The sequence below is a fragment of the Metschnikowia bicuspidata genome, assembly GCF_001664035.1.
Source record: "Metschnikowia bicuspidata var. bicuspidata NRRL YB-4993 chromosome Unknown METBIscaffold_3, whole genome shotgun sequence".
Classification (NCBI taxonomy): Eukaryota; Fungi; Ascomycota; class Pichiomycetes; order Serinales; family Metschnikowiaceae; genus Metschnikowia; species Metschnikowia bicuspidata.
Genome location: NW_017387733.1, coordinates 1,990,789 through 2,014,730, shown reverse-complemented (window position 1 = coordinate 2,014,730; position 23,942 = coordinate 1,990,789). Strand labels below are relative to the sequence as shown.

The window sequence follows — 23,942 nt, the reverse complement described above, 5'->3', positions numbered from 1 at the left end:
CTAATACGTGATACTTCACAGACACTTCAACATGGGGAAAGCGTCGAAAGCCACGAAAAAGTTTCAGAACAAGCACTTGAAGCACACGATCGAGCATCGTCGTGAGGTGCAGAAGCAGAACAAGAAAATGGCCCAGAGGAGAGGCAAGGGAAACGGACCTGCAGAGCCCAAAGAGAAGAAATCCACGAGACCCATTTTCGATGACATGCCCGTAGACAAGTTCTTCGAGGGCGGCTTCGAGGTCCCCAACCCCAAAAAAGGCACTGACGCCGCGAAAAACGAGGGTTCTGCCGAGGGCTCGGGCGCCAGCGCCGACGACAGTTCAGATGAGGGCTCCGACATGGACCCCGAAATTGAATCTGACCAGGAAGAAGCCGGTCAGGAGGCCAGCGAGGGCGAGTCCTCAGACGAAGAGGACGAAGAGATGATGAAGCAGGATATGGCCGAGTTGGAAAACAAGGACCCGGAGTTCTACAAGTACTTGAAAAACAACGAAAAGGAGTTGCTTGACTTCGAGGGAGTCAACCCGCTAGACGCCATGTCCGACGACGGCGAAGGATCGGGCGACGAGTCTGGCGAAGAGGCAAGCGACGCCGAGGAGGAAGTGGAGGCTGCGCCGGCCAAACAGAAGATAGATATCTCCAAGGCGCTCGTGGCCAAATGGGACAAGCAATTGAAGGAGCAGCCCAAGGCCAAGACCATCCAGAACGCGATCTCTGCTTTCAAGAGCGTGGTGTACATCAACTCGAGCGACAAGAACGAGTCCCGATATAGCTTCAACGACCCGGACGTGTTCTCCGACTTGATGTTTGTTGGCTTGAGACGCGTGCCGGAGGCCGCGCAGAAGTTGGCCCCGTACAAAGTCAACCTGAAGGACGTGCGGTCCGTCGACGCCAAGAACGCCCAAACGCGTGTGGTCAGCCGCTTGTTGAAGAGCCAGGCCGGGGCGTACATCACGCTTTTACAGGACATCACCAACACGGAGACTGCGGCGTTGGTCTTGGCTTCTGTGCAAGAGGTCTTGCCTTTCTACATCTCGCAGAGAAAGATCCTTAAGCAGATCTTAGGTTCTGTGGTGGACGTGTGGGCGTCCACGACCAACGTGGAGACTCAGGTGTCCACTTACGCCTTCATGAACAACGCGGCCAGAGAGTACCCCAAGTCCACGTTGGACATCATCTTGAGATCTTCGTACTCGTCGTTCTTGAAGAACTGCAGAAAGACCAACGTGCACACCATGGACTCTCTCAACTTCGCCAAGAACTCGGCCGCAGAGCTCTTTGGCATTGACGAGAACTTGTCGTACTCCATTGGCTTTGAGTTCGTGCGCCAGTTGGCCGTGCACTTGCGGAACACCATCTCGTCCACCAGCAATGTGTCGGAGTCCTCGGGCAAGGACGCGTACAAGTCCATCTACAACTGGCAGTTCTGCCACTCGTTGGACTTCTGGTCCAGAGTGTTGGCCAAGCAGTGTGACCCCGAGAAGGAATTGGTGTCGCATAAGTCCCACGAGTCCCCCTTGAGACCGTTGATCTACCCGTTGGTCCAGGTCACTTTGGGCGCCATTCGCTTGATCCCCACCGCACAGTTTTTCCCCTTGCGCTTCTACCTCATCCGCTCATTGATCAGATTGTCGCAGGGCACGGGCGTGTACATCCCGATCTACCCGTTGATCTTCGAGATCTTGACGTCCACCGCGTTCTCCAAGCCCCCAAAGAACGTGTCCTTGCCGGCCGTGGACTTCAACTACATCATCAAGGTGAACCAGCAGTACTTGGGCACGCGTGCATACCAGGACGGCTTGTGCGAGCAGTTCCTCGAGTTGACCAGCGAGTTCTTGGTGTTGTACTGTAAATCCATTGCCTTCCCCGAGCTTGTCACGCCGGTGATCTTGTCGCTCCGCCGGTTCATGAAGAAATCCAAGAACATCAAGTTCAACAAACAGATGCAGCAGCTTGTGGAGAAACTCAACTCCAACGCCAACTATATAACGGCCAAGAGAAGCGGCGTCGAGTACGGCCCGCTGAACAAGGCAGAGGTCCAGGCGTTCCTCAAGGATGAGAAGTGGGAATCCACGCCATTGGGCCAGTATGTGGTTGTCCACAGAAACGCCAGGGAGGAGAAGGCCAGAATCTTGAAGGAAGCGGTGATCGAGGACGAGAAGGCCAAGCAGAAAAAGAAGACTGCGGACATCGAGATGGAGGACGCCATTGAGGCTGAAGATGACGAGGACGTTCAGCTCGACGATGGCGAGGACGAGGACGAGGAGTAACGGGGCACCGGGGCCCACGAGTAGTACTACGACGTTTCAACATAGATATGCCAAAGTGACATCAATAAATAATAAGATCCGATTTCTTCTCCATCACGGATCGATTGGGATGAAGTTGCCCACTATGCAGCTGGGAATGTTATACCGGTCTCTTCGGATGGTGAAGCTGAAGCAACAGCTTTTCCTCTTGCGCCCGTCTTTTGTACGAAGATTGCAGCTTGTGAGCACAGCTTTCTGGCCCTTGTCAAAGGCAATGGCACCGTACTTCTCCCAGAAGTTCACAGCGCTTTCTTCGCTCATCAACTCATAGAGTGCTAGTTTACCGTCTTTCAAGTCATCTGTTATCACTCCAACCAAGGACGCAAACTCCTTGTTTCCCCTGTAGATTTCGCCCGTGCGTCTCCAGAGACACGCGGGGATTGCCATAGACGTAAATACCCGATCATAGTCCAAGAGCATCCGCTCGAAGCTTTCTTCAACAAGCACCAAATCGACATCTTTCAATGTCTTGGCAATGGCACGGAAAGCGGGTCTGAAAATCAGAAGCGGCTTCAAAATCCGCTGGCGCGATGACTGGTTCATGAAGTTGTCCATGTAGCTTTGCAATCGGGCATACCCCTTTGCATAGTTGTAGGGTTGGAGCAAGCCCGCCTCGAGCTTTGCCTTGATGACTTGCTTGAGTCGTTCTTCCGGCGAGATTTCTGTTGTTGGATCGGCCGCAGTTAAGAAAAACTTATCACGAGCTGAGTCTGAGATGACCGGCTGGTTGTTCACTCCATCGCCTGCTCCAACCGGAAGCGCTTTGGGCTGCACACCTGTCTCGGCCACGTGGAGATGGGTGTTGTTGAGCGGTAGAACCTGAGGATCTTGTCTCATTTGGCCGCCATTCATGGTGTTTTCTGCAAATGCACTTATTGTGTTGGAGGCCGGCGAAAACTGAAGTAGGCTGTTAAGGTTTGTTGTGGAGGCCCCGCCATCGGGGTTCATCAGAAACGGTAGCAAAGAGTCGCCGTGTGTGTGGTCGTCATGCAAGGCGCCATTGACAAGATCAGGGTCATCGATGATGGAAAGGAAATCATTGAGAGAGCTGAATTCACTGCCCGCGTGCTCTGAATAGAAAAACGGCTCCTGATTGAACGGGAGCGCCTTATTAAGACCCGCGGCCTTGGCCTGAGGGTTCACAGAGGTCCTCGCAAACTGGCTGGGCAATTCCACAGTAGGGGCATATTCCAGGCGGAACGAGTCCATGGGCTGGTTAGCAAGGATGGCAGCCGGCTGATCCGGGTCGATCTGCGACGATGTGGACTGCGAGTCCAGAAGCACGGCCGCGCCTGCAAAATCAGCGGTGGCCTTTTTCTTCTGTTTTGATGCTGGCTCGTCGTGGCATAGGTGGCCGATGCCCCGCTTGATACATCTCAAGCACGGCCTTGCGGAATCACAGATCATGTGCGAGCGGCGGCAATACACGCATGCCTTCTCGACTTTTTTCTTTCGTCTCCTCGGCTTTGTTTGAGACGGCTCCGTGCCGGCTTCAGCCTGGAGGATATTTTCGGGGTCCCCGGCGGAGAATGTACTTGAGCTGGGCGCCATGTTCTCGGCGGCCTCGGATGGGGCCAGCGGCGCCAGGGGTGGGGCTTCGTGCGGGGAGGTGTCGGCCGCCTCTTGCTTCATCTGGGGCAGTCTGCGGAGCACAATTCAAATGGAAAGAATAGGGAAGTATTTTCCGAGGCCTGTCTGGGCTAGGTGGGTGTGCTGTGCGGAACCGGAGGGCCTGGCAGCGGGGTCAATGTTGGGCACCGTGGGGCCAGATGAGTTTTGGAGCCTTTTTTCCCAAACAACGGCGCGCACTGCTTCCCCAGGTCACGTGCGCCGCCGCGGCACGAGTTGTGGGGTCGGCGTGGGCGCGCGACCATGGAAGCCGTGCGAGGTCGCGGGTGCGAACCCCCAGTCCCACGTGCGAAGGCGCCCCACGAGAGCAGGCTCCTAGAACCGGAGCGTGGAGTGGCCGGACTCGTCCAGCTGCGTGTCGTCACCGCTGTCTGGCGGAAAGACCCCCGCGGACGTGTGGTACGACGAAGGCGCGTCCCCAGACTGGTGGGTCTTGGTCGTGACGAAGGACGAGTCCGACAGCGGCACGCGTGCGATGGGAAGCACGCGGTCGGCGCGGCTTGCCAGGGCCTGTCCCGAGCAGGAGGGCCGAGGCCCCTCGCTGTCGTCCAGCCCGGAGCGGGCCAGGTCCACGCGCAAGCTGCGCGCGGCGGGGCCGGGCGCGTCGTCTGTCGCCGGGGTCGGGTTTTCCGGGTCGGCGGCGAACGTGCCGTAGCCGTGGCCGCCATGCGTGAGTAGCTGCTGCGCATCATGAGCGCGCACGGCCTCGTTGCAGAGCGGGCACGTCCTGCGGAAGTTGATGAGCCAGTTGGCAAGGCAGTCCTCGTGGTGCACGTGCTTGCACGCGAGCACCAACACGCGCAGCTTGAGCGGCACGAAGCGGCCGAGGCAGATGGCGCACTTCTGCGTCGGGTAGAAGTCCGCGGCCGCGTACAAGATGTGCAAGTCGGGCATCAGCAAGAGGTCCGTGCCGCCGGCGACGAAGGGCGGCGCGGCCAGCGCGCCGCACGCGGGCGGGCCCGCCACGTCGGCCACGGACGACAGCGCCAGCGGGATGTCGTCGGTTTGGCCCGTGGCCAAGAGGTACTCGTAGAACGCGGGCCACGGCACTAGGTGCGTGCGCGCGTAGATGTACACCGGGAGCAGGCGCACGTAGCGGCGGTTGCGCGCGTTGCGGCGGCGGCGGGCCCACCACTGCGACGCCCGCACCACGGCGTAGCACGCCACAATGACGAGCGGCGGCAGCACGGCCATCAGGAGCACGAGGCCGAGGAAGCCGTCGAACGGCGCGGTGCGGAGCGCCAACTCCGGACGCGCGGGCTGCATGGCGCGCAACGTCTCGGCGTCCTCAAAGCCCAAGAAAAGCACCGGGAAGCGGAGCTGCTCGTCGCGGTTGAACGAGCGCGAGTACATGGTGATGAGCCCGCCGTGCGGCACGTTGTTGGCCACCACCACCGCGCGGGGCGCGAGCCGCGCGCCGCGGATGTTCTCCAACTTCTGCACGAACGTGCACTTGCCGCGCGCCACCACCAAGATCTTGTCCGTGTACTCGGGGTGTTGGTGGGCGGCGATCTCGGAACACGCGCTGCCGGCGACAAACACGTAGTGGCCGCGGAGCTCGCCGCGGAGCACCGGGCTGAACGCCGCGTAGCGCGCCACCATCTGGCCGCCGGCGCGGCCGCCCGACGCGTTGTACGACACCACCATGTCGACGGGGAACACCGAGTTGACCACGTTGGAGAAGGACGGGTCGATGTCCCGCGGCCAGGGGCGCGGCGGCGCGGCCGCGCGGTTTGTGCCCGCCGCCGGCGCCCCGGGGACGTGCTGCAAAAACAGGCCGCGTGTTGCCAGGCCGCTGGCGCCGGTGGGGGCGCTGTTTGGAGGGGACAGAAACACGCCCCCTGGCGGATCGGGGGACGCGCAGCACCGGCGCAAAAAGAGGAGCACGAGGGCCGCGGCAACGAGCCTGGGTATGGGCGTGTGCGGGGCTCGCATGGTAGGCTGGGTGTGCAGCGCAGGGCGGTGTGGGGGCACGATTTGTGGGTGTTTTGGGGGAGAAAAGATGGGGTTGGCGGCTACTTGGCTATGTTAGTGGAGGCCGTTGATGTGAGGCGCGCCGCGCCTGCATGGAGAGGGCGCCTGGGAAAGACCGGGCGGAGGGACTGGCGAACCTGGGCTGAGGCTGGGGACGATGGGGCGGGTCTTGGGCGAGTGGATTTATTTTTGTGCGTGGGTTTGCGTGGGTTTGTACTTTTGGTGGTTTATTTTTGCGTGGTTTTGTTCTCTTACGTGGCTTTGTTCTTTTGCGTGGCTTTATTTTTTGCGTGGCTTTATTTTTTTGCGTGGCTTTATTTTTTGCGTGGCTTTATTTTTTTGCGTGGCTTTATTTTTTGCGTGGCTTTATTTTTTTGCGTGGCTTTATTTTTTTGCGTGGCTTTATTTTTTTGCGTGGCTTTATTTTTTTGCGTGGCTTTATTTTTTTGCGTGGTTTTGTTCTTCTGGTGGTTTTGTTCTTTTACGTGGCTTTGTTCTTTTATGTGACTTTATTCTTTGCGTGGCATTGTTCTTTTATGCGACTTTATTTTCTACGTGGCTTCGTTCCTTTATGTGGCTTCATTTTCTGGCGTCCTTGCTGGCTTGGCTTATTTGGATATGTCGCTGTGTTTTCATGGCTGCGTTCATGTTTTTTTGCTGTGTTTATTCCCAAGCATGGTGGTGGTTGGTGCTGACGGCCGTTCGTTATTATCTGGGTGATTAGTGCCGTGCGCCTCGATGGTGTCAAGGTAATCTCTGGCCCCAGCTTGGTTCATTAGTCCCACTGATTGCATGGAGTGCGGAAAGCCCGCCCATTTTGAAAATTGAGAATAAGGGGAGGGGTCCGAGAAACGCTCCTCGGCACTCGTCTCGTGTTTACAGCTTCAATGTAGAATCTATTGCCATGGGGAACAGAAAACCATCTTGGCTCAGTTGGCAGGGCGAGAGTCGGGCCGAACTCCGAGACGCGTTCTGCGGTATGTTGAAATATACTGGGAAGCCATATCAAAACATCAGCAAGCCAATTTTGTGGGGGCTCTGTACCGAGACTGAGGAGACCAAGAGTTATATTGAAAAGCCCTGAGAACAATTTGAAGTGAGTGTGAAAGCAACATGAACGGGGCTCTGGTGGAAGCCCTTCATAAAAAACGCTGGGTGGTCCTTCGGATTTCTCGTCAACTATAAACACTAGAAGTCCTTCAAAAGATCCCCCAAGGCCGGCCTCGTCGTGTGCTTTACATTGATGTCGGAAGACTAGAATGCCGCTTGAAAACTATTGATTGCAGTGCTTCAAGTTTCAGCATACTTTAGGGATACGAGACTTGACATTTCTTGATAGTGGATTCTGCGATTCGACAAACAACACGTTCCAGAACCTCACCTTCAACTCCCCGCTGGAATATATATCGCAATAAAAACAGGACCAGGACGGGTTTGAGCAGTACTTACAAAAATCACTCGAGACGCCCTCTTTGTGTTATTTCTGCGATGGGTGCACTTCTGCTCAATGAAATTAGAGGCTGGGACTTTCAGCAGAAAGTATACACCCAGATTTCTTCCTGCTTGGTGTTTCATCTGACATTTTTGGTGTTGAGTGAACAAGCACCCAGGCCATTAAGCCGCATGTAATCGGCAGGTATAGACTGCCAACGTGGATGGAGAGACCAATAAAAAAATTGTACATGCTCTAAAGATAACACAGGTTCCTGATTCGGAAGAGAATCAAGCAACGGATCAGTTTCAAGCTGTGTTGGACTGTGGCTCTAATGAGAAACGTTTCCGGAATTTTAAGATAATTCTCTGGAAAGCCAAGATTCTGGAGCCCATTGACCACAGCACTACATACGTTATTCTGTCTCATATTGATCTTCGCAGGCAATAGGACATTTTCACCACAGACAGTCTATTATATTTCACTGACTGATTACCAGACGACAGCTTCAGCCAGCACAAGTGCTTGTTCTGTGAATCTCGCTATGAATCTCGATGGTCTCTTCCGTTTCCACCGATCTGCTGCCTGAACATCCGCACAATTTTTATTTTGGGTCCATCAACCAAAACAACGCCATCGGGCCTGTCTCAAAAATCCGGGGTCACTGGAAAACTACAGAAGATAAGCAACTGACAATCCGGGCATGATCAAGCTTGTCTACAACAACGCTTTGAAAGCTGGGAGTCCCATCTCTGTCATGAAACCTAAGGTGATGAAATGGGCACGAGAGAACACTCAACCATCACAGACCCAAATAGTTTCCAAACAGACAAGAAGTTGGCTGTATAACGCATATAAACGGTTCACTGTGTACCGTTTACTCTTTTATTGTATATATAAGAAGCCCTTTCACGTCAGCTATAAAGAAGGCATGCCGGAAGATGCCGACACAGCCTCTCTCTTCAAACAGCATACCGCTGGTATCAAAGCATACGCAAAGACCTCAAAAGACTGTACAGCTCGTGTATATCAGTGCTGGAGAACAGAGCCAGTCACCCATAAGTGTGGAGTTGGTTTTTGTCAAAGACTTATTCATAGCTGCATTGACTTTCGGATGAGAGTCTAAACTTCATGGCATATATAGCTGACACGAGTTAGACTTGGCAGAAGGTGCTCCCCCACCGGACAAAATCTTTTCGAGCGCAAGCTATGGTGGTCTGATGCTCCTGGGATTCTTCAAACCTAGAATTTCCATTCAATCTTTCTGGAGTAGACACCACATTCTAGGTCAGATCGGCCAATCTTACCTGAAAAACTGGCTACCAAGTACTTTACAGATGTTGACTGATTGTGTTCTACAGATGTGCCTCAACTGAATCAAACTGCTTAGCTCTTTGGACACTTGAAAGAAAGGAAGGGGTTGAGTAACTGCCCACGGAAAGGTGGACCAGGTAGTCATGTCAAGCCCAACGGGACTGGCCCCCTTTTCTGATCAGTTGAGAACAAAATCATGTTTTAATTGATTGCAGGCAAGGGTCGTTTACTGATATCTTTCTAGTTTGGGTTTTCGGGATGCATTGATATTGTATGATTGAGTTTTGCGAGGCAATCACGAAACGCATTGAGGGGCCAAAATGCATTTATCGTCGCCAATTCAGGACATTCAAACACGACCTTCTCGGTAGAACATGCGCTATGCAGAAATTGCCAGGCGTTTCGATCTTGAGGAGCAAGCCTAAGGACTTCCCTGTATTGTGAACTGAGTTATATTTGGTTTCACGTCTGATCCGTATGTAATCCATTTATTTAGCCCATAAATATAGCCCACGTCTATAAGGCACGTCTAGAACCCTCGGTTTTAACCCGTGTATGTGAAGTATGTATATAGTCCACCTCTATGGCCCATGTATGTAGCTCATGTATGCAACCCACTTTTACATCACATGTAAGACTCACGTCTATACCTCACTCAGATAACCCACTCAGATACCCACCCATATATCCAACTCAGATAATCATATGTCCCATTCAGATAACCCACTCAGATAACACCACTTATATAACTCCGCTTTTATAAACATACATCCCTCATAAACATACATCCCTCATAAACATATGGTACTCATAAGCATATGGTACTCATATAAACATACACCACTCATAAACATACATCGCTCATAAACATACAACGCTCATAAACACACATCTCTCATAAACATACATCGCTCATAAACATACAACGCTCATAAACATAAATCACTCATAAACATATGGTACTCATAAGCATATGGTACTCATATAAACATACACCACTCATAAACATACATCACTCATAAACATACACCACTCATAAGCATATAGTACTCATATAAACATACACCACTCATAAACATACATCACTCATAAACATACACCACTCATAAACATACACCACTCATAAACATACATCACTCATAAACAAACACCACTTAAAAAACAAAACACATATTTCATAAACAATACGTCTGGACTGTCTTTCCTACATGCGCTTGGCCCAATTTCAATGCCGGCTGTCGCACGGCTCTTGGACCCCAGAGCAAGTCTGGAGGCACCCAGGATAACTGAGGCCATGCACCAATTTCCCAGCGACAAGTGATATTTCCAAACTTTGCTTGCTGCATCCAAAACCAGCATGCAGCCACGCAATCCGCCACCTTCCAGAATAGCCCCTGGGAGCAAGAATCCACCCACTGCCTAGGACCCACCAGCTGGGCCTTCCGCAAGCGGCGCCAGGTGCAGGCCTGGAACCCGAGCAACGCAGGTACGCGGCGCCGCGCCGCACCGGGCCCTGGGCCGCGCACGACCCGCAACGCCAGTCGAACTACGCCATTTCATCAGGCTTCTTCTTGTTCCTCCCTACCTCTCCACAGCCACGCCAATTCTCGAGAATGGACCTGGCAGACGTGGCGGCAACCGTATGTACATTACAATTGGGCCCGGCGCCCCCATAAACACGCCCTGCTAACATCCGCCAGCCCGCTGAAATCTTGGAGCCTCCAAAACAGGCCAAAGTCGAGGACATAGATGCCGCCGATCTCGACTCCTCGGCAAGCAAAACAAGCAAAACAAGTAATCCAAGCAATCCAAGCAAAAACACTAAGGACAGCAACACCAAGGACAGCAACTCAAGCACAAACACCCAAGACGGCGGCGCCGTGGACTGGACCGTCAGCGAGGACTTCGACATGTCCGACGCCAAGGAAAAACCAAAGGCCCGGCAGCCCGTGGAACCCACTTACCGCGGCTGGAAGGAGGTGGGCCACTTCGAGCAGGCCGACGCGTTGACAGGCTACGACGAGGCCGTGGACTTGCTCTCGCGGGGGTCGCTTTTCGACCTCTATCTCCCCGCAGCGGCGTACGGAGACTGGTACCACAACGTGGCGTACATAGCAGCTGCCGGCACGTGCTCGTGGCTCGCGGGCTGGCTCCGGTTGTCGTTGGCGCCGGTCTTCTTTGTCATGGCGGCGTCCGCCATTCTCTACCGCAGCTCGGTCCGCAAGTTCCGGCAGCAGATCCGCGACCAGGCGCAGCGCGAGTTCTCCATCCGCTCGATCGAAAACGACTACGAGACCATCGACTGGCTCAACGTGTTTTTGGAGAAGTTCTGGCACTTCTTGGAGCCGTCCGTGGCGCAGATCGTCACGGAGCAGGCCAACCCGATCTTGGCCGCCAGCCCGGCGCCCGCGTTCATCAAGGCCTTGTGGCTCGACTCGTTCACGGCCGGCACCAAGCCGCCGCGCATCGACATGGTCAAGACCTTGGCGGGCACCGCGGACGACGTGGTGGTGATGGACTGGGGCTGCTCGTTCACGCCCAACGAAATGGCCGACTCCATCAACAAGCAGACCAAGAGCAAGGTCAACCAGAAGGTCACGGTCAAGGCCAGCGTGTTTGGGCTCGAGGTGCCGGTCACGGTGTCGGACGTGTCGTTCCGCTGCTTGCTCCGCGTGCGCTTGCGCATGATGGCCGCGTTCCCGCACGTGGAGACGGTGAACGTGTCGCTTTTGGAGCCGCCGCACTTCGACTTCGCCACGCGCTTTTTCGGCGACACGCCGTTCAACTGGGAGCTCTTGGCCGTGCCCGGCTTGTACCCGTTCATCAACGAGATGGTCAAGAAGTACGTGGGCTCCATCGTGTTTGCGCCGCTCTCGTTCCAGTTGAACATCCAGCAGTTGATGGCGGGCGCCCCGTTGAACTCCGCCATCGGCGTGTTGGTGGTCACGGTCAAGTCCGCCAAGGACTTGAAGAACTACGGCCGCGACGACAACACCGTGGACCCGTACTGTACGCTTGGCTTCTTCAAGTCCGTGTTGGCGCAGACCGCGCACAAGCCGGCCACCAGCAGGCCCGTGTGGAACCAGACCTTGCACATCCCCATTTCCTCGTTCAGCGAGCCCTTGAACATCACCGTCATGGACTACAACGGCAACCAGGTGCGCAAAGACAACGTCATCGGCACCGTGCAGTACGACTTGGACACCTTGAGCCAGCAACACAAGTTGCCTGACGTTTCTGCGCCGGTGGTGCGCAACAACAAGCACGTGGGCGAAATGCTGTTCGGCTTACACTTCATGCCCGCCTTGGTGGCCCAGAGACAGGCCGATGGCGCCGTCATCCCGCCGCCCGACTTGAACACCGGTGTAGCTAGATTGGAGGTCTCCGCGGCCAGAAACTTGAAGGGTGCGGATGACAAACCCGTGTCCACGTATGTGGAGTTGTTTGTCGACAACCAGTCTTTGATCAAGACCCATGTTGCCAAGAACAACAACAACCCTAGCTTTAGCCAAGGCAAGGAACACATTGTCTTCAACCGTGCCAAGACCAGGGTGAAGGTCATTGTGAGGACCAAAGACAAGAAGATCTACAGTGTCATCAAAACTACTTTGAACAACTTGATCGACGCATCGCAGGTTGACGACCCCTGGTTCCAGTTGTCCAAGGGTGGCGAGATCCAGCTCTGCACGGTCTGGAAGCCTGTTATGTTGGAGGGCGCCTCGGGCGCTGGAGGGTACACCCCACCCATTGGTGTGATTAGAGTTGCCATTGACCGCGCCGAGGACTTGAGGAACTTGGAGAGTATCGGAAAGGTCGATCCTTACACACGTCTTTTGGTCAATGGAATCCAGAGGGCCCGCACCACTGCCGTGGAGTCGACTTTGGATCCAACATGGAACGAAGTGCACTACGTAACATTATCCTCTCCAAACCAGAAGTTGACCTTGGAAGTCATGGACGTCGAGAAAATCAGACCAGACAGAACATTGGGCTCTTTCGATGTGATTTTGAGTGACCTCATCAACAAGGACGAAAAGGGTAACTATATCGAAACGGTTGATCCAAAGAAGCGTGTCTCTAAGTTGATCCACAAGAGAGGCCCAAAGGGTACTTTGACTTATTCCTTGTCCTTCTATCCTACTTTGCCAGTCATGACTTTGGAGGAGATTGAAGAGGAGAAAGAAATGAGGAAGAAGTTCGCCGAGGAAAAGGCAGGGAAAGAAAAGAAGGCTGCCGAGGACAAAGCGAAAGGGAAGAAGGAGAAGAAAGACCAAGAGGAAGAAGAAGACGAGAGTGAGTTCGACCTGTCTAACAAGCTCAAGTTGAGTCTAGAGGAGTTGCAAGAATACAAGAGCGGTGTCTTGATTTTTGATGTGAAAGAGGTGTATTCGGCGAAGAGCGATTTGTATTTGCAAATGTTCTTTGATAACCACGGTCTCCATGACTACGTGACCCCCAAGCTAAGAGAAAAGCGCAACACAATCAACATCACAGGCGATGTTATCATCAAAGAACTTGACTGGTCCAAAACTGTTTTCAGACTCGTGAAGAAGTCCGGGTACAACCGAGCAGAGAAGGCCATTGCTGAAGCAAAAATCCCAACCATGCAATTGTTAAAGAATGGTTTCGACGAACCAATGACCATCGACTTGCCAGGTGCCACCAGTGCGAAGGTGACGGTCCAGGTATCGTGGATTCCTCTCATTTACAAGAGCGAGATACCACCACAGGATACTTCAAACAATTGTGGGCATGTTCTCATCACTGCTTTGAGTGCTGAAAGCTTACCTGCTGGGGACCGAAACGGGAAGTCTGATCCCTATGTCAAGTTGTACTTGAACACTGAGAAGGACTGTTTCTTCAAGAGTAAGAAGATCAAGAAGACGTTAGATCCAACTTGGAACGAGAGCACAGAAGTGACGACCGCAAACAAATACGACTCGGTAATCAGGGTCAAGTGCTACGACTGGGACGTGGGCCCCGAGCCAGACGACTTGTTGGGTATTGGTGAGATGAAGCTTACTGAGGTTAACAAGGACGAAGACATCGAGATCGACGTGCCCTTGCTCGATGAAGATGGCAAAGACGCCGGTGTTGTCCACTTCAAGGTTGGTTTCAAGCCCGACTTTGTCCTCAACGTTCGTCCCGCAAGTGCTACACGCATAGGTGATGCTTTCGGTGCTGTTGGTTCCGGAGTCGGAGCTGTGGGCCATGTCGGGAAAGGCGTCGGGAAAGGCGTCGGAAAAGGGCTTGGTAAAGGTGTTGGCACTGTTGGCAAAGGCCTCAAGATGGGCCTCAGTTTAGGCAAGTCAAAAGAATAATCCTTTCACGTAACAATGTACACAATAATATACTGAATATTTTTGATTTGATTCAAAAAAGAAAAAAAAAGAAAACAAAAAAAAAAATCGGGCATCTATCTACCCTCAAGCAAGCTCTCGGTTTTCCCGTTTTTGCTCCAGCTTGGGTCCAAAAGCTTATCCCGACTTTCAAACAACACCCTGTAGGAAGTCTTGATGGTTCCCTCACTCACACCAGTATTACTGGCTATCTTGGAAGGCGACACCTCGGATTTGAACACAAGTGACGCCATGTAGATTACCGTTGCCGCCACAGTAATAGGAGAACGGCCGGCCAAGGTTCCGTTTTCCTTACACTTTCGGGCAATATGCTCGGCTGCATTGGTCACGTCGTTCTTGATACCCAAGCGCGAGCAGAAACGGCGGATGAGATCCTCGGCTGATGTTTGCGTGGTCTGCTCACTATCCTCCATCAATGAGTAGGCACTAGGATTGGTGGCGTTCTTCTCCTTGATCACCAGAATGGCGATCTTGAACACCCTGCCAATCTCAGTTTTGGGCACGTTGGTGAGCGCCCAGATCTCCTTGAAACTCCGGGCCACCTTGGAGTTCCGGCACCCTATGAAGATAGCGGCTGCCATGATGGACTCCAGTGATTTTCCACGCAACCGCTTCTCGTCGTACACTAGCTTATATACTTCTTTGGATGCATCCTGGACGATCTTAGGTAGCTGGTACCCGTCGCACATCTGGGAGATTTTGGCATAGGCAGCCGACAACGCATTGTCCTTTTTCTCGACCAAAGACTTCGACTGGGCGCGGTTCAAATCGCGGCCCACCCTCACGTTTTCAGGCGCATAAGAAATCATGGTCGAGAGGTCCTCGCTATCAAGCAAAGGGTTTCCGGCATCTCCCACACGACTTGGGTCATCGCCATTTTGGTCATCATTACTGAACGTCCGCCATTCGGACCGCGTGTCTACAACCCGGTCACTCAACACGAGACCACAGGTGCCGCAAACAATGTCGCCCTCACTGAAACGCTCAATAAGATCTGGCGGGTAAATCTTACATTCGGGACACGTGAGGGTGATATTGAGGTTGGGGCCAGTAAACGAGTCTTCGGGGGCACCGGTGGCAAGCATGACGAAATAAGCGTGGGAAGATCAGGGGGTGTCAGAAGCAGAAAGACGTGAGGTCATTTACTGCAGCTGCTGGTAATCCGTGGCTTTTTTTCGGCAGGATAGACAGTACGCAGGGTGCTAGAAGTCATGCGGTGTATGGACCTTCCATGGTGATGTATTGAGAGGTACACGACCTGCTTGCACGTGCTGCTGGTGGCCTCGAATGATCGCTGTTTCCGAGGGCTTGCCGGATGTTGCCATTTGCAAATGCATGCTAGTCGCTCAGTGATGCTATTCGCAAGGAGGACCAGTAAACTGCGTACGATATTACTGGCTTCGGGTGACTAAACTCGGCGCATGAGCCTAGGCTTTGAATCTAAGTTCTCATGTTTTCCGTTGGTGTAAACAAGAATGGCAAATTCCTGATAATTTCATTCACCAGACCATGAACAGATTGAAGAGAGAAGGGGAGAAGGCTATGGTATAATTGCTCATGAGAAAAGCGGGTTGTGAATCTAGGGGAGGAATAGGTATTGTTTCCGAAAAATATTTATGAAGCGAAACTTAGGGATGAATCACAAACTACATTAATTATTGGCAGTAAAAACGTTGTTATAAAATTATATTTGCTCGTGGAGGGCAAGAATCAGTTTTTCGGAACAGAGGTGTTTTAAGAAACCACCCTAATTATTGCGAAAATAATTAAAAATTGCGAACGTACGTTTCCTCTGCCAGTATTGCCGAAATAAAAAAAACGTCTACTTGCTTGTTTCTCATGTGGGGTTGTTCTATCGTATTACTACAGAGCTATCTCCAAACTGCGATGATTTATGGAAGGTAACTTTCCATGTTGTTTTTGAGAGCACAGGCTCGCTTTCTGGATTGATGCACCAAGTATATAGTGAAACTATATGTTACGGTTTGTCGTACATCCTGCCCAAACGCCTTCACATAAACTTCGTTCAAATGACAGTCTCTGAACCCATATCTGTTCAATTAATTATTGTACAAAAGCTAAAATACATCTCCTAACTTCAAACGTGGAGCAATGTTCATGGACAAAAGTTCTTGGAACAACAACTTGGCAGCATAGGGAATCGTCATTTTGATGACGTGCTCCGAGCTCTTACACGTGTTACACCAAGAGCTGTAGCCCATCAAGCCACAGTTGTTGCACACGTCGACCTCGAATGCATCGGAGGAAATCATCAATCTTTCAAGCAAAAGCTGCGAAGCACCATAGGCGATCACACAGTCTCTCTCCATCTCTCCCAATCTCAAACCACCATCTCTCGATCTACCCTCGGTAGGCTGTCTCGTGAGAACAGCCCTTGGTCCTCTGGCTCTGGCGTGCATTTTATCCAACACCATATGCTTTAATTTCTGGTAGTAGATTGGGCCAAAGAAGATGTATGCTTGCAAACACTCACCGGTGATACCGGAATACAACATGTCTTTACCCGAGTAGTTGAATCCCTTGTCCACAAGAATCTGCGACATTTCCTCCAATTTGGAACCGCCGAAGCATGTGCCGTACTCGAGTGAGCCGTTCAACACACCAGCCTTTCCTGAAATCAATTCGATCATTTTTCCAACAGTCATACGAGATGGGAAACCGTGTGGGTTCATGATGATATCTGGGCACACGCCGCCGTCATTGAAAGGCAAATCTTCTTGTTGAACAATGATACCACAGACACCCTTCTGTCCGTGTCGAGACGAAAACTTGTCTCCAAGCTCGGGGCGTCTGGTTTGTCTCAAAAGAACCTTGATGAGCGCCTGATCGTTGTCGCTGACAGACATCATGACCTGATCAACATATGAAGGCTCGGGGCCCTTGTAATATGCTGGGGTTTCTCTGTGTGATTCTGCGCTTTGCATCTGGTTGTGCTCACCAAGAACAGACTCACCGGCGTTGGTGGGCACTTGCTTATTGGCGTAGACTTGACCGTTTTCGACTCTCATTCCAACTTCTCCCAAACCATCTGGTCCCAAGGCAGCATGGGCAAAGATAGGCTCACCCTTCTCATCAACTCTCATACCACCCACAATGTCTTTTGTATGATTGGGGTATCTCTTAAGTTGGATTGTGTTTTTACGCACGACTTGACATCTCCCGAAACCCCTGTCGAGCGAGGCCTTGTTCAACACCAAAGCATCCTCAATATCGTATCCAGAGTACGACATGACAGCGACGGTGGCGTTTTGTCCAGCCGGTAGTTTGTCATAGTCAATCAACTCGATGGTTTTGGTCTTGACCATCGGCTGCTGAGGATAGACCATGAAGTAAAGTAACGTGTCGATTCTGCGGAACTGGTTGTATGCAATAGCACCAATTGCTTGCTTACCCATAGCACACTGATATGTGTTTCTGGGCGACTGATTGTGGTGTGGGTAGGGAATCAAGCCAGCGACTGCCCCGAGGACAGTGAAAGGTTCGATTTCCAAATGGGTGAATCGGAGGTTCGGGCTTTCTTCCATGTTCTTTTCGTATAATGCAATCAAGGAGTCGTTTTCTTCGTTGACATCCAAATACTCAACGAGGCCGTGTTTCAAGAAGTCGTCGAACGCCCATTCTCCGCCTATTAGTTTCTGTAAGTGGTGTGCCTCCACCTTGGGGTTCCCCGTCTTGGGGTCCACAATGATAAGCGGACGACACACTCTTCCTCCGTCTGTGGCAATGTGAACGGCTGCCTGGTGGGTGTTGGTGAAAATGGACACAAACTCGGAAAAGCGGCCCGTTCTTCTCAAGGCACGGAAATCGCGGACGAACTTGACGGGGAACCGCGTGACGCCGATCATTGTACCGTTCAAGAAAACTCCAAAGTTCCCCTCGGCGTAAATGCTAGCGGAGTCAACGCTCATGATATCTTCGCAACCCAAGAGGAAACACAAGCGTTTGATGGGAGCCTCCTCGTCGTCGGTAGTGATATGTGTCATCAAGGCCAAGTTCTTCACTAAACCACACGCCTCACCCTCAGGGGTATCGGATGTGCACAACATACCAAACTGCGACGGCTGCAAGGCTCTGGGACCCGAGACTTTTCTCGATTTCTCGAACTGAGACGAGATTCTGGTCATCATTCCCAACGCGGAGATATAGGACAATCTCGACAACACGTGGGTGACACCGGCCCTTTCCATCTTAAACCGCTTCAAGGACCAGTTGCCCGTGGAAATGGCGCGGTTCATGCCCATGGAGATGTTGTTGGAGTGGATGTTGATCGACAACAACGCATCGAACTCGGACGTCTTGCCGGGCTTCTTCAAGATCTTGTCGATGTTGAGCTTGAAGTCCGAGTTGAACTTCTTGAACAAGTCCTCGAAAAGCAACGACATCAACTGGCCGGCCAACTCCAACCGCTTGTTACCCACGTAGTCTCTGTCGTCGACCATGGAGGAGTCGTGCATGGTCATCAAAACCTTGCGGGCCATGGTGGCCGTGTATAAGGCCTTCTCCCGGAAATTGAGATCTGACACCGTCAAATGCGCCACCACAGTGGTGGCAATGGCCTCGATACCTTCCTGAACTTGCGAGAGCTTGGGCGCCCCGGCACGACGGATGGTTTTCACCCGTCTGCCAATATAGAGAAGCGCCTGCTGCTGCGTGAAGATCTCGAGCTTGGCCGCCTCCTCGAAGTTGATGGCAAACAAGTCCTGGTACTGCGAGTTGGGGCCGCACACTAACTGCAAGATCTCAAGGTCAGAGGTGATTCCAGCCGCTTTCAAGAAAATGACGATGGGCACGTCCTCGGCAATAGAGTTGTGCTTGAGGTAGATCTTGTCGTTCTTTGCAATCACGTACGTCTTGGACTTCCGCTCGTGCGTTGACGAGGTCACGGACGCCTGCACGATGCCCTTTTTGTCGTCGGCCTCCACGATGATTCTGTTTTTGGAAAGCTGCTCCTGGATCAATATCACCTTTTCCGTTCCGTTGACCACAAAATAGCCGCCGGGGTCGATGGGGCACTCCTCGAACTTCGCCATCTGCTGGTCACTCAAGCCGTCCAACACACACTTGTTGGAGCGCAACATGATGGGCATGCGCCCGATCTCCAAGTCCTTGTACATGATGATTTTCCTGCCCCGGGTATACTCAACATCGACGTAGATGGGCGCCGAGTACGTCAAGTCACGTAGTCTACACTCGTGAGGAGCCATGATCACTTCCTTGGTTCCTGGAGCCAGGGTCAGCTTGTGGCCTACACGGATATCTAAGTATTTCAAGTAGAACTGCGGGTCCACGTCCGACAACACGAGCTCGTTAGCCTTGATGATTTTCTTCAAGTCCACGTCCACGAAGAAATTGAACGAGTCCAAGTGCTGCTTCACCAACCCCTTCACCTTCAAGAATGCAGGCAAGAGCTGCCATTTGTCGTCGACTGTGTTGATGGCATCGGTCAATTTCTTGCCTTTGTACTCCTCCTGTAGAAGCGGCAGAAACGCGTCGTCCACCTGGGCACTGCTGGCTTCCGCCTTGCGTTTGACCATGATTTCTGTGTGGGTTTGGAAGACCTGGAGATGAGATGGGTGGATCAGATTTTTCTAGACGCAGGCCCGGTGCTTACTAAATCGGCGTGGTGCACGGGTGTGCAATGGACAGCCCGGCTTGTCCTTTGTGCCTGGGGAGATTGTAGGGGGGTTCTGTCTTTTTTTTGTCAGGATGCGGTAGAAGGTTTTTGACGTAGAAAACGTTGAGTCGATTGCAGCCAGCACCGACTTTAGGGTGGCTGCTAGCTTTGTTTGTTCTTTCACTTGAATCATTCAATAGGTCATATTCATCACACCAGCATGGATGTGCACGAAGCTCGTATGGCGCAGTGGTAGCGCAGCAGATTGCAAATCTGTTGGTCCTTAGTTCGAACCTGAGTGCGAGCTCATTTTTTGTTTTTGAAACATACATAGCCGACAGTCTGCCCGAGCGCGTTGTCGGTTTTGTTTGGCGAGCAAAAATTTGTTGACCGATGAACTGTCTTCTTCCGCATACCCGAGACACACCAGGTTCAACGGCCATCGATTTCTGCCATGAATCCGTCATGGCTTGCATGGATGAATCATAGTTGTTTTGTTCAAATATAGAATAAGTAAGTCGATCACTGGCCTTGGAGCTTTTTTAGTGGCTGATCTTGGCTGGGATTCTATTGAGTGCAGTCTTGCTTAATGAAAGCCTGTGGGCTGTTGCTTGATGGAGACATGTTGGCCGCTTGGGCTGGGCTGCCATCTACTATGTGAAACATTGGGCTACTCAAAGACGCTACTGCTTGTATCAGAGCATGGTGGATTTCAGATCTGCAAGGCATACAATGGAATGCGCTGTGCCGGTGCCCGTTCTTGTGTTTTGGTCTACTTACGAAAAAAACGAAGTGTGGCTGTTTTCGTGAGTGGCATTTTCGGATGTCTACTACCTGGATGGAATGTCTACATCCATTTGTATGTCTGCGTCAATTTGAATGTCTGCGTCAATTTGATTGTCTGCGTCAATTTGAATGTCTGCACCAATATAAGTGTTTGTTCTGAGAACGCAAGTGTGGACCCCAGCGGTGCGATATTTCAAGCACACATTGTGAGCCAAAAACGAACATCTGCATCCATCGCAGTTTCTGGATTGGCATCCACTTCTGCCAATATCAGACATGTACAATAACACGGCATGCCGAAAAGACACGCCCGTGCACCCGTGCACCACGCGATAGTGCGCGGCGTGCGGCGGGCTCATCCTAAAATGTCATCGCGCGGTGAAATGGGTGCAAAGTCCTGGCAATTTTGCACCTGCTCCACCCACGTATTCTAGGCAGATGGCATACGTTACGGGCGGTCACGTGACACGCGGGCCCTTTGCCCGTGCGCGTCTTGCGCGGATGCTCTCGCGCTTGCTGGCGCGGCTCGACATTCCGGATCTGGCCATCGAGCGGTCCATCTCAAATATCGAGGCGGCGCTTCCGGACGAGATTTCCGTGGACGAGCTTCTTGGGTTGGTGGCGGAGTCCTTGGCTCTGCGCGTCACCGAAGAACCGCTTTTTGCCGACTTGGCGGGCATGGTGGAGGCACTCCGCGTGCGCAGAAAAGTGCCCTTGCTGTTTGCGCAGAACTTCCAGTGTTTGTACGACTACGTGCACCCCAAAACGGGCACGGAATACCCGCTAGTGGCGGCGGCGGCCAACGCGTTTGTACAGAAACACGCCGAGCTGCTCGACCGCGCAATCGCGGCGGAAAGAGACTTCCACTTGTCGTTTTTCGGCATGCGCACGCTCTCCAGCTCGTATCTCCTCAAGAGAAACGGCGTGGTTGCCGAAACCCCGCAGTATTTGTTTATGCGGGTGGCTGTGGGAATCCACGGCGTGGCGCCGGAGTCGGGGCCGGAGTCGGCGCTCGCCAAAGTCAAGGAAACGTACGAGGCCATGTCCTCCAAGCACTTTGTGCATTCGTCGCCCACGCTCTTCAACGCGGCCACAGAGAACAACTATCTCTCGCTGTGTTTCCTTGTGGCCATGGACGACGACTCCATCGACGGCATCTACAAAGCGCTCCACAAGGCGGCGCTCATTCTGAAGGGCACGGGCGGCATAGGCATCCACATGCACGACATCCGTTCCAAAGGCTCCCTCATAAAGTCGTCCAACGGAACGTCCAACGGCTTGGTGCCGATGCTCCGCGTGTTCAACAACACCGCCAGGTATGTGGACCAAGGCGGAAACAAAAGACCGGGTGCGATAGCAGTGTACCTAGAGCCCTGGCACGGCGACATCCAAGAAGTCTTGGACCTCCGCAAAAACCACGGCCAGGAGGAGCTCCGGGCCCGTGATCTTTTCTACGCCTTGTGGATTCCCGATTTGTTCATGCAGCGTGTCGAGAGCGATGCCCTGTGGTCCCTATTCTCGCCGAGCGAGGCTCCCGGGCTCGCGGATGTGTATGGAGAAGAGTTTCTGGCGTTGTACGAAAAACATGAAGCTGCCGGGCTCGCGTGCCGCACCATGCCCGCGCGAAAGCTCTGGCTTCAGATATTGGAGACGCAGATCGAAACCGGCATGCCGTTCATGCTCTACAAAGACGCGTGCAACAGAAAGCTGAACCAAAAGAACTTGGGGACCATCAAATCGTCCAACTTGTGCTGCGAGATTGTGGAGTACTCGTCCAGGGGCGAAACCGCGGTCTGCAACTTGGGCCTGTTGGCTCTACCGTCATACATCAGACTGTCTGGTGGTCTGCTCACTTTCGACTTTGTCAAATTGCACGCCTACACTAAGATCCTAGCACGGAACCTCGACAAGGTGATCGACGTCACGTTATACCTGCTTGAAGATGCCCGCGAATCGAACTTCAAACACAGACCCATAGCCATAGGCGTACAGGGCCTTGCGGACGTCTTCATGGAGCTCCGCTTACCCTTCGAATCGCCTGAGGCCCAAGCTTTGAACCGACAGATTTTCGAAACGATCTACCATGGGGCCGTTGAGGCGTCCTTGGAAATGGCAATGGAGTTGGGATCCTACAGCAGCTTTGCTGGGTCGCCAGCCTCAGAGGGCAAACTACAGTTTGATCTATGGAATCATAAGCCCGAGTTTTTCGATGACTGGGATCAGTTGAAGAGCAAAGTAATGGTGCACGGCCTCCGCAACTCCTTGTTGGTGGCCCCGATGCCCACAGCGTCCACTTCGCAAATCCTTGGGTTCAACGAGTGCTTCGAGCCTTACACGTCCAACTTGTACCTGCGCCGTGTGCTTTCAGGTGAATATCAAGTTGTGAACAAGTATCTCATCCAAGACCTAAAAGCCCTTGGTATCTGGAACACCGCAGTGAAGCAAAAGATTGTCATAGACAACGGCCTGATCCAAAACATCCTGGTGATACCCGATGACTTGAAGGCTTTGTACAAGACTGTATGGGAGGTCAGTCAGAAGAGCATTGTCAACATGGCCGCTGATCGCGGCTGCTTCATTGACCAGCTGCAAAGTATGAACATCTTCATGAAAAACCCCAGCATCGGGGCGTTGACATCGTGTCATTTCTACGCGTGGAAAAAGGGGCTCAAAACGGGCATGTACTATTTAAGATCACAGGCCGCTTCACGGGCCATTCAATTCACTGTTGACGAACAAGAAACCGAGGAGGCTTTGACTGCCATGACCAAGCCCGATACCCAGAAATTGATGAGAAGGGCATATATACCCCAGATGGAATTTTCGAGGCAATACGATGAAATGTCCGTCAAAGATGGCAAACACACTTCCAAACGAGTAAGAGAGGCGGACCCCCCATTTCCAGGTCCATCGAGCCCGAAGTCTGTGACTCAGACACACAAGATACCCAGAGTGGCCTCGAATGCCGAAGCGAATGGCCACGAATTGCGTATAACTAAGAAAGGCCACAAAGCGCCCCTCGAGCGGGAGCCCGCTCGCAAGTTCAGGGAGCAAGAAAATGACATCCACGATATATTTGACCCCACCCCCAGAGTGTGTCAAATCAACTACGCGGGGGCCTGCGACTCTTGCTCCGGTTAGAGCGCCGCCACATGTATATAGCAAATGAAACTTGTGAATAACCACTGGAACTAGTGTATTAGCAATATGAGTATATACCTGCAATTCCTTGTGGCTCAATGCAAATGATGACCTGGGTGGCAGGGACTTGGAAGAACGCGGGGTTTTAGACACGGACCAAGGCCGGTGATGTCTGGGGATGTAGATTTGATGCTTAAGGGATGGCTAGTGCCACCAGCACGCTTCCAGCCCAAATGCAGGATAAACGAGACGTTTTAATCGTTCAAGCGAAGTGCGTTCACGGGCAGGAGAGATTGGGTAGCCCGCCAGATGATACGGGTCGCCATGGGGGCGAGTGACATGGTGCAACGCAGAACTGTC

At 52.6% G+C, this 23,942-nt stretch overlaps 8 protein-coding genes and 1 non-coding gene across 9 annotated transcripts; 5 read left to right on the top strand and 4 right to left on the bottom strand.

The window, feature by feature from the left end:
- Positions 1-8: 8 nt before the first annotated feature.
- Positions 9-2,628, top strand: NOC2 (mRNA-binding ribosome synthesis protein). Its single transcript, XM_018855975.1, has one exon. It carries the CDS (start codon positions 32-34, stop codon positions 2,270-2,272), a length of 2,241 nt encoding a protein of 746 aa, XP_018712054.1. The 5' UTR covers positions 9-31; the 3' UTR covers positions 2,273-2,628.
- Positions 2,366-3,862, bottom strand: CWT1 (Cwt1p; the record flags this gene model as incomplete). Its single annotated transcript, XM_018857322.1, has 1 exon — positions 2,366-3,862. One exon carries the CDS (start codon positions 3,860-3,862, stop codon positions 2,366-2,368), a length of 1,497 nt encoding a protein of 498 aa, XP_018712053.1.
- A 393-nt stretch (positions 3,863-4,255) lies between these two features.
- On the bottom strand, positions 4,256-5,875 carry METBIDRAFT_12037 (uncharacterized protein; the record flags this gene model as incomplete). The annotated part of the gene is made up of 1 exon (XM_018854152.1): positions 4,256-5,875. One exon carries the CDS (start codon positions 5,873-5,875, stop codon positions 4,256-4,258), a length of 1,620 nt encoding a protein of 539 aa, XP_018712052.1.
- Positions 5,876-5,973: 98 nt separating this feature from the next.
- METBIDRAFT_187463 (uncharacterized protein) lies at positions 5,974-6,728 on the top strand. Its single transcript, XM_018854808.1, has one exon. It carries the CDS (start codon positions 6,072-6,074, stop codon positions 6,636-6,638), a length of 567 nt encoding a protein of 188 aa, XP_018712051.1. The 5' UTR covers positions 5,974-6,071; the 3' UTR covers positions 6,639-6,728.
- A 3,522-nt stretch (positions 6,729-10,250) lies between these two features.
- Positions 10,251-13,981, top strand: METBIDRAFT_70232 (tricalbin; the record flags this gene model as incomplete). Its single annotated transcript, XM_018858387.1, has 2 exons — positions 10,251-10,300; positions 10,361-13,981. The coding sequence occupies exons 1-2, from the start codon at positions 10,274-10,276 to the stop codon at positions 13,979-13,981; spliced, it is 3,648 nt and encodes a 1,215-aa protein (XP_018712050.1). The 5' UTR covers positions 10,251-10,273.
- Position 13,982: 1 nt separating this feature from the next.
- SUA72 (Sua72p) lies at positions 13,983-15,203 on the bottom strand. The gene has a single exon (XM_018855974.1). The coding sequence runs from the start codon at positions 15,103-15,105 to the stop codon at positions 14,077-14,079; it is 1,029 nt and encodes a 342-aa protein (XP_018712049.1). The 5' UTR covers positions 15,106-15,203; the 3' UTR covers positions 13,983-14,076.
- Positions 15,204-15,923: 720 nt separating this feature from the next.
- Positions 15,924-19,601, bottom strand: METBIDRAFT_32049 (DNA-directed RNA polymerase III core subunit). Its single transcript, XM_018855973.1, has one exon. The coding sequence runs from the start codon at positions 19,573-19,575 to the stop codon at positions 16,099-16,101; it is 3,477 nt and encodes a 1,158-aa protein (XP_018712048.1). The 5' UTR covers positions 19,576-19,601; the 3' UTR covers positions 15,924-16,098.
- A 289-nt stretch (positions 19,602-19,890) lies between these two features.
- METBIDRAFT_t144 lies at positions 19,891-19,962 on the top strand. Its single transcript has one exon. It is a non-coding gene; the product is annotated as a tRNA-Cys (tRNA).
- Positions 19,963-20,842: 880 nt separating this feature from the next.
- On the top strand, positions 20,843-23,722 carry RNR3 (Rnr3p). The gene has a single exon (XM_018855972.1). The coding sequence runs from the start codon at positions 20,880-20,882 to the stop codon at positions 23,580-23,582; it is 2,703 nt and encodes a 900-aa protein (XP_018712047.1). The 5' UTR covers positions 20,843-20,879; the 3' UTR covers positions 23,583-23,722.
- Positions 23,723-23,942: the final 220 nt, after the last annotated feature.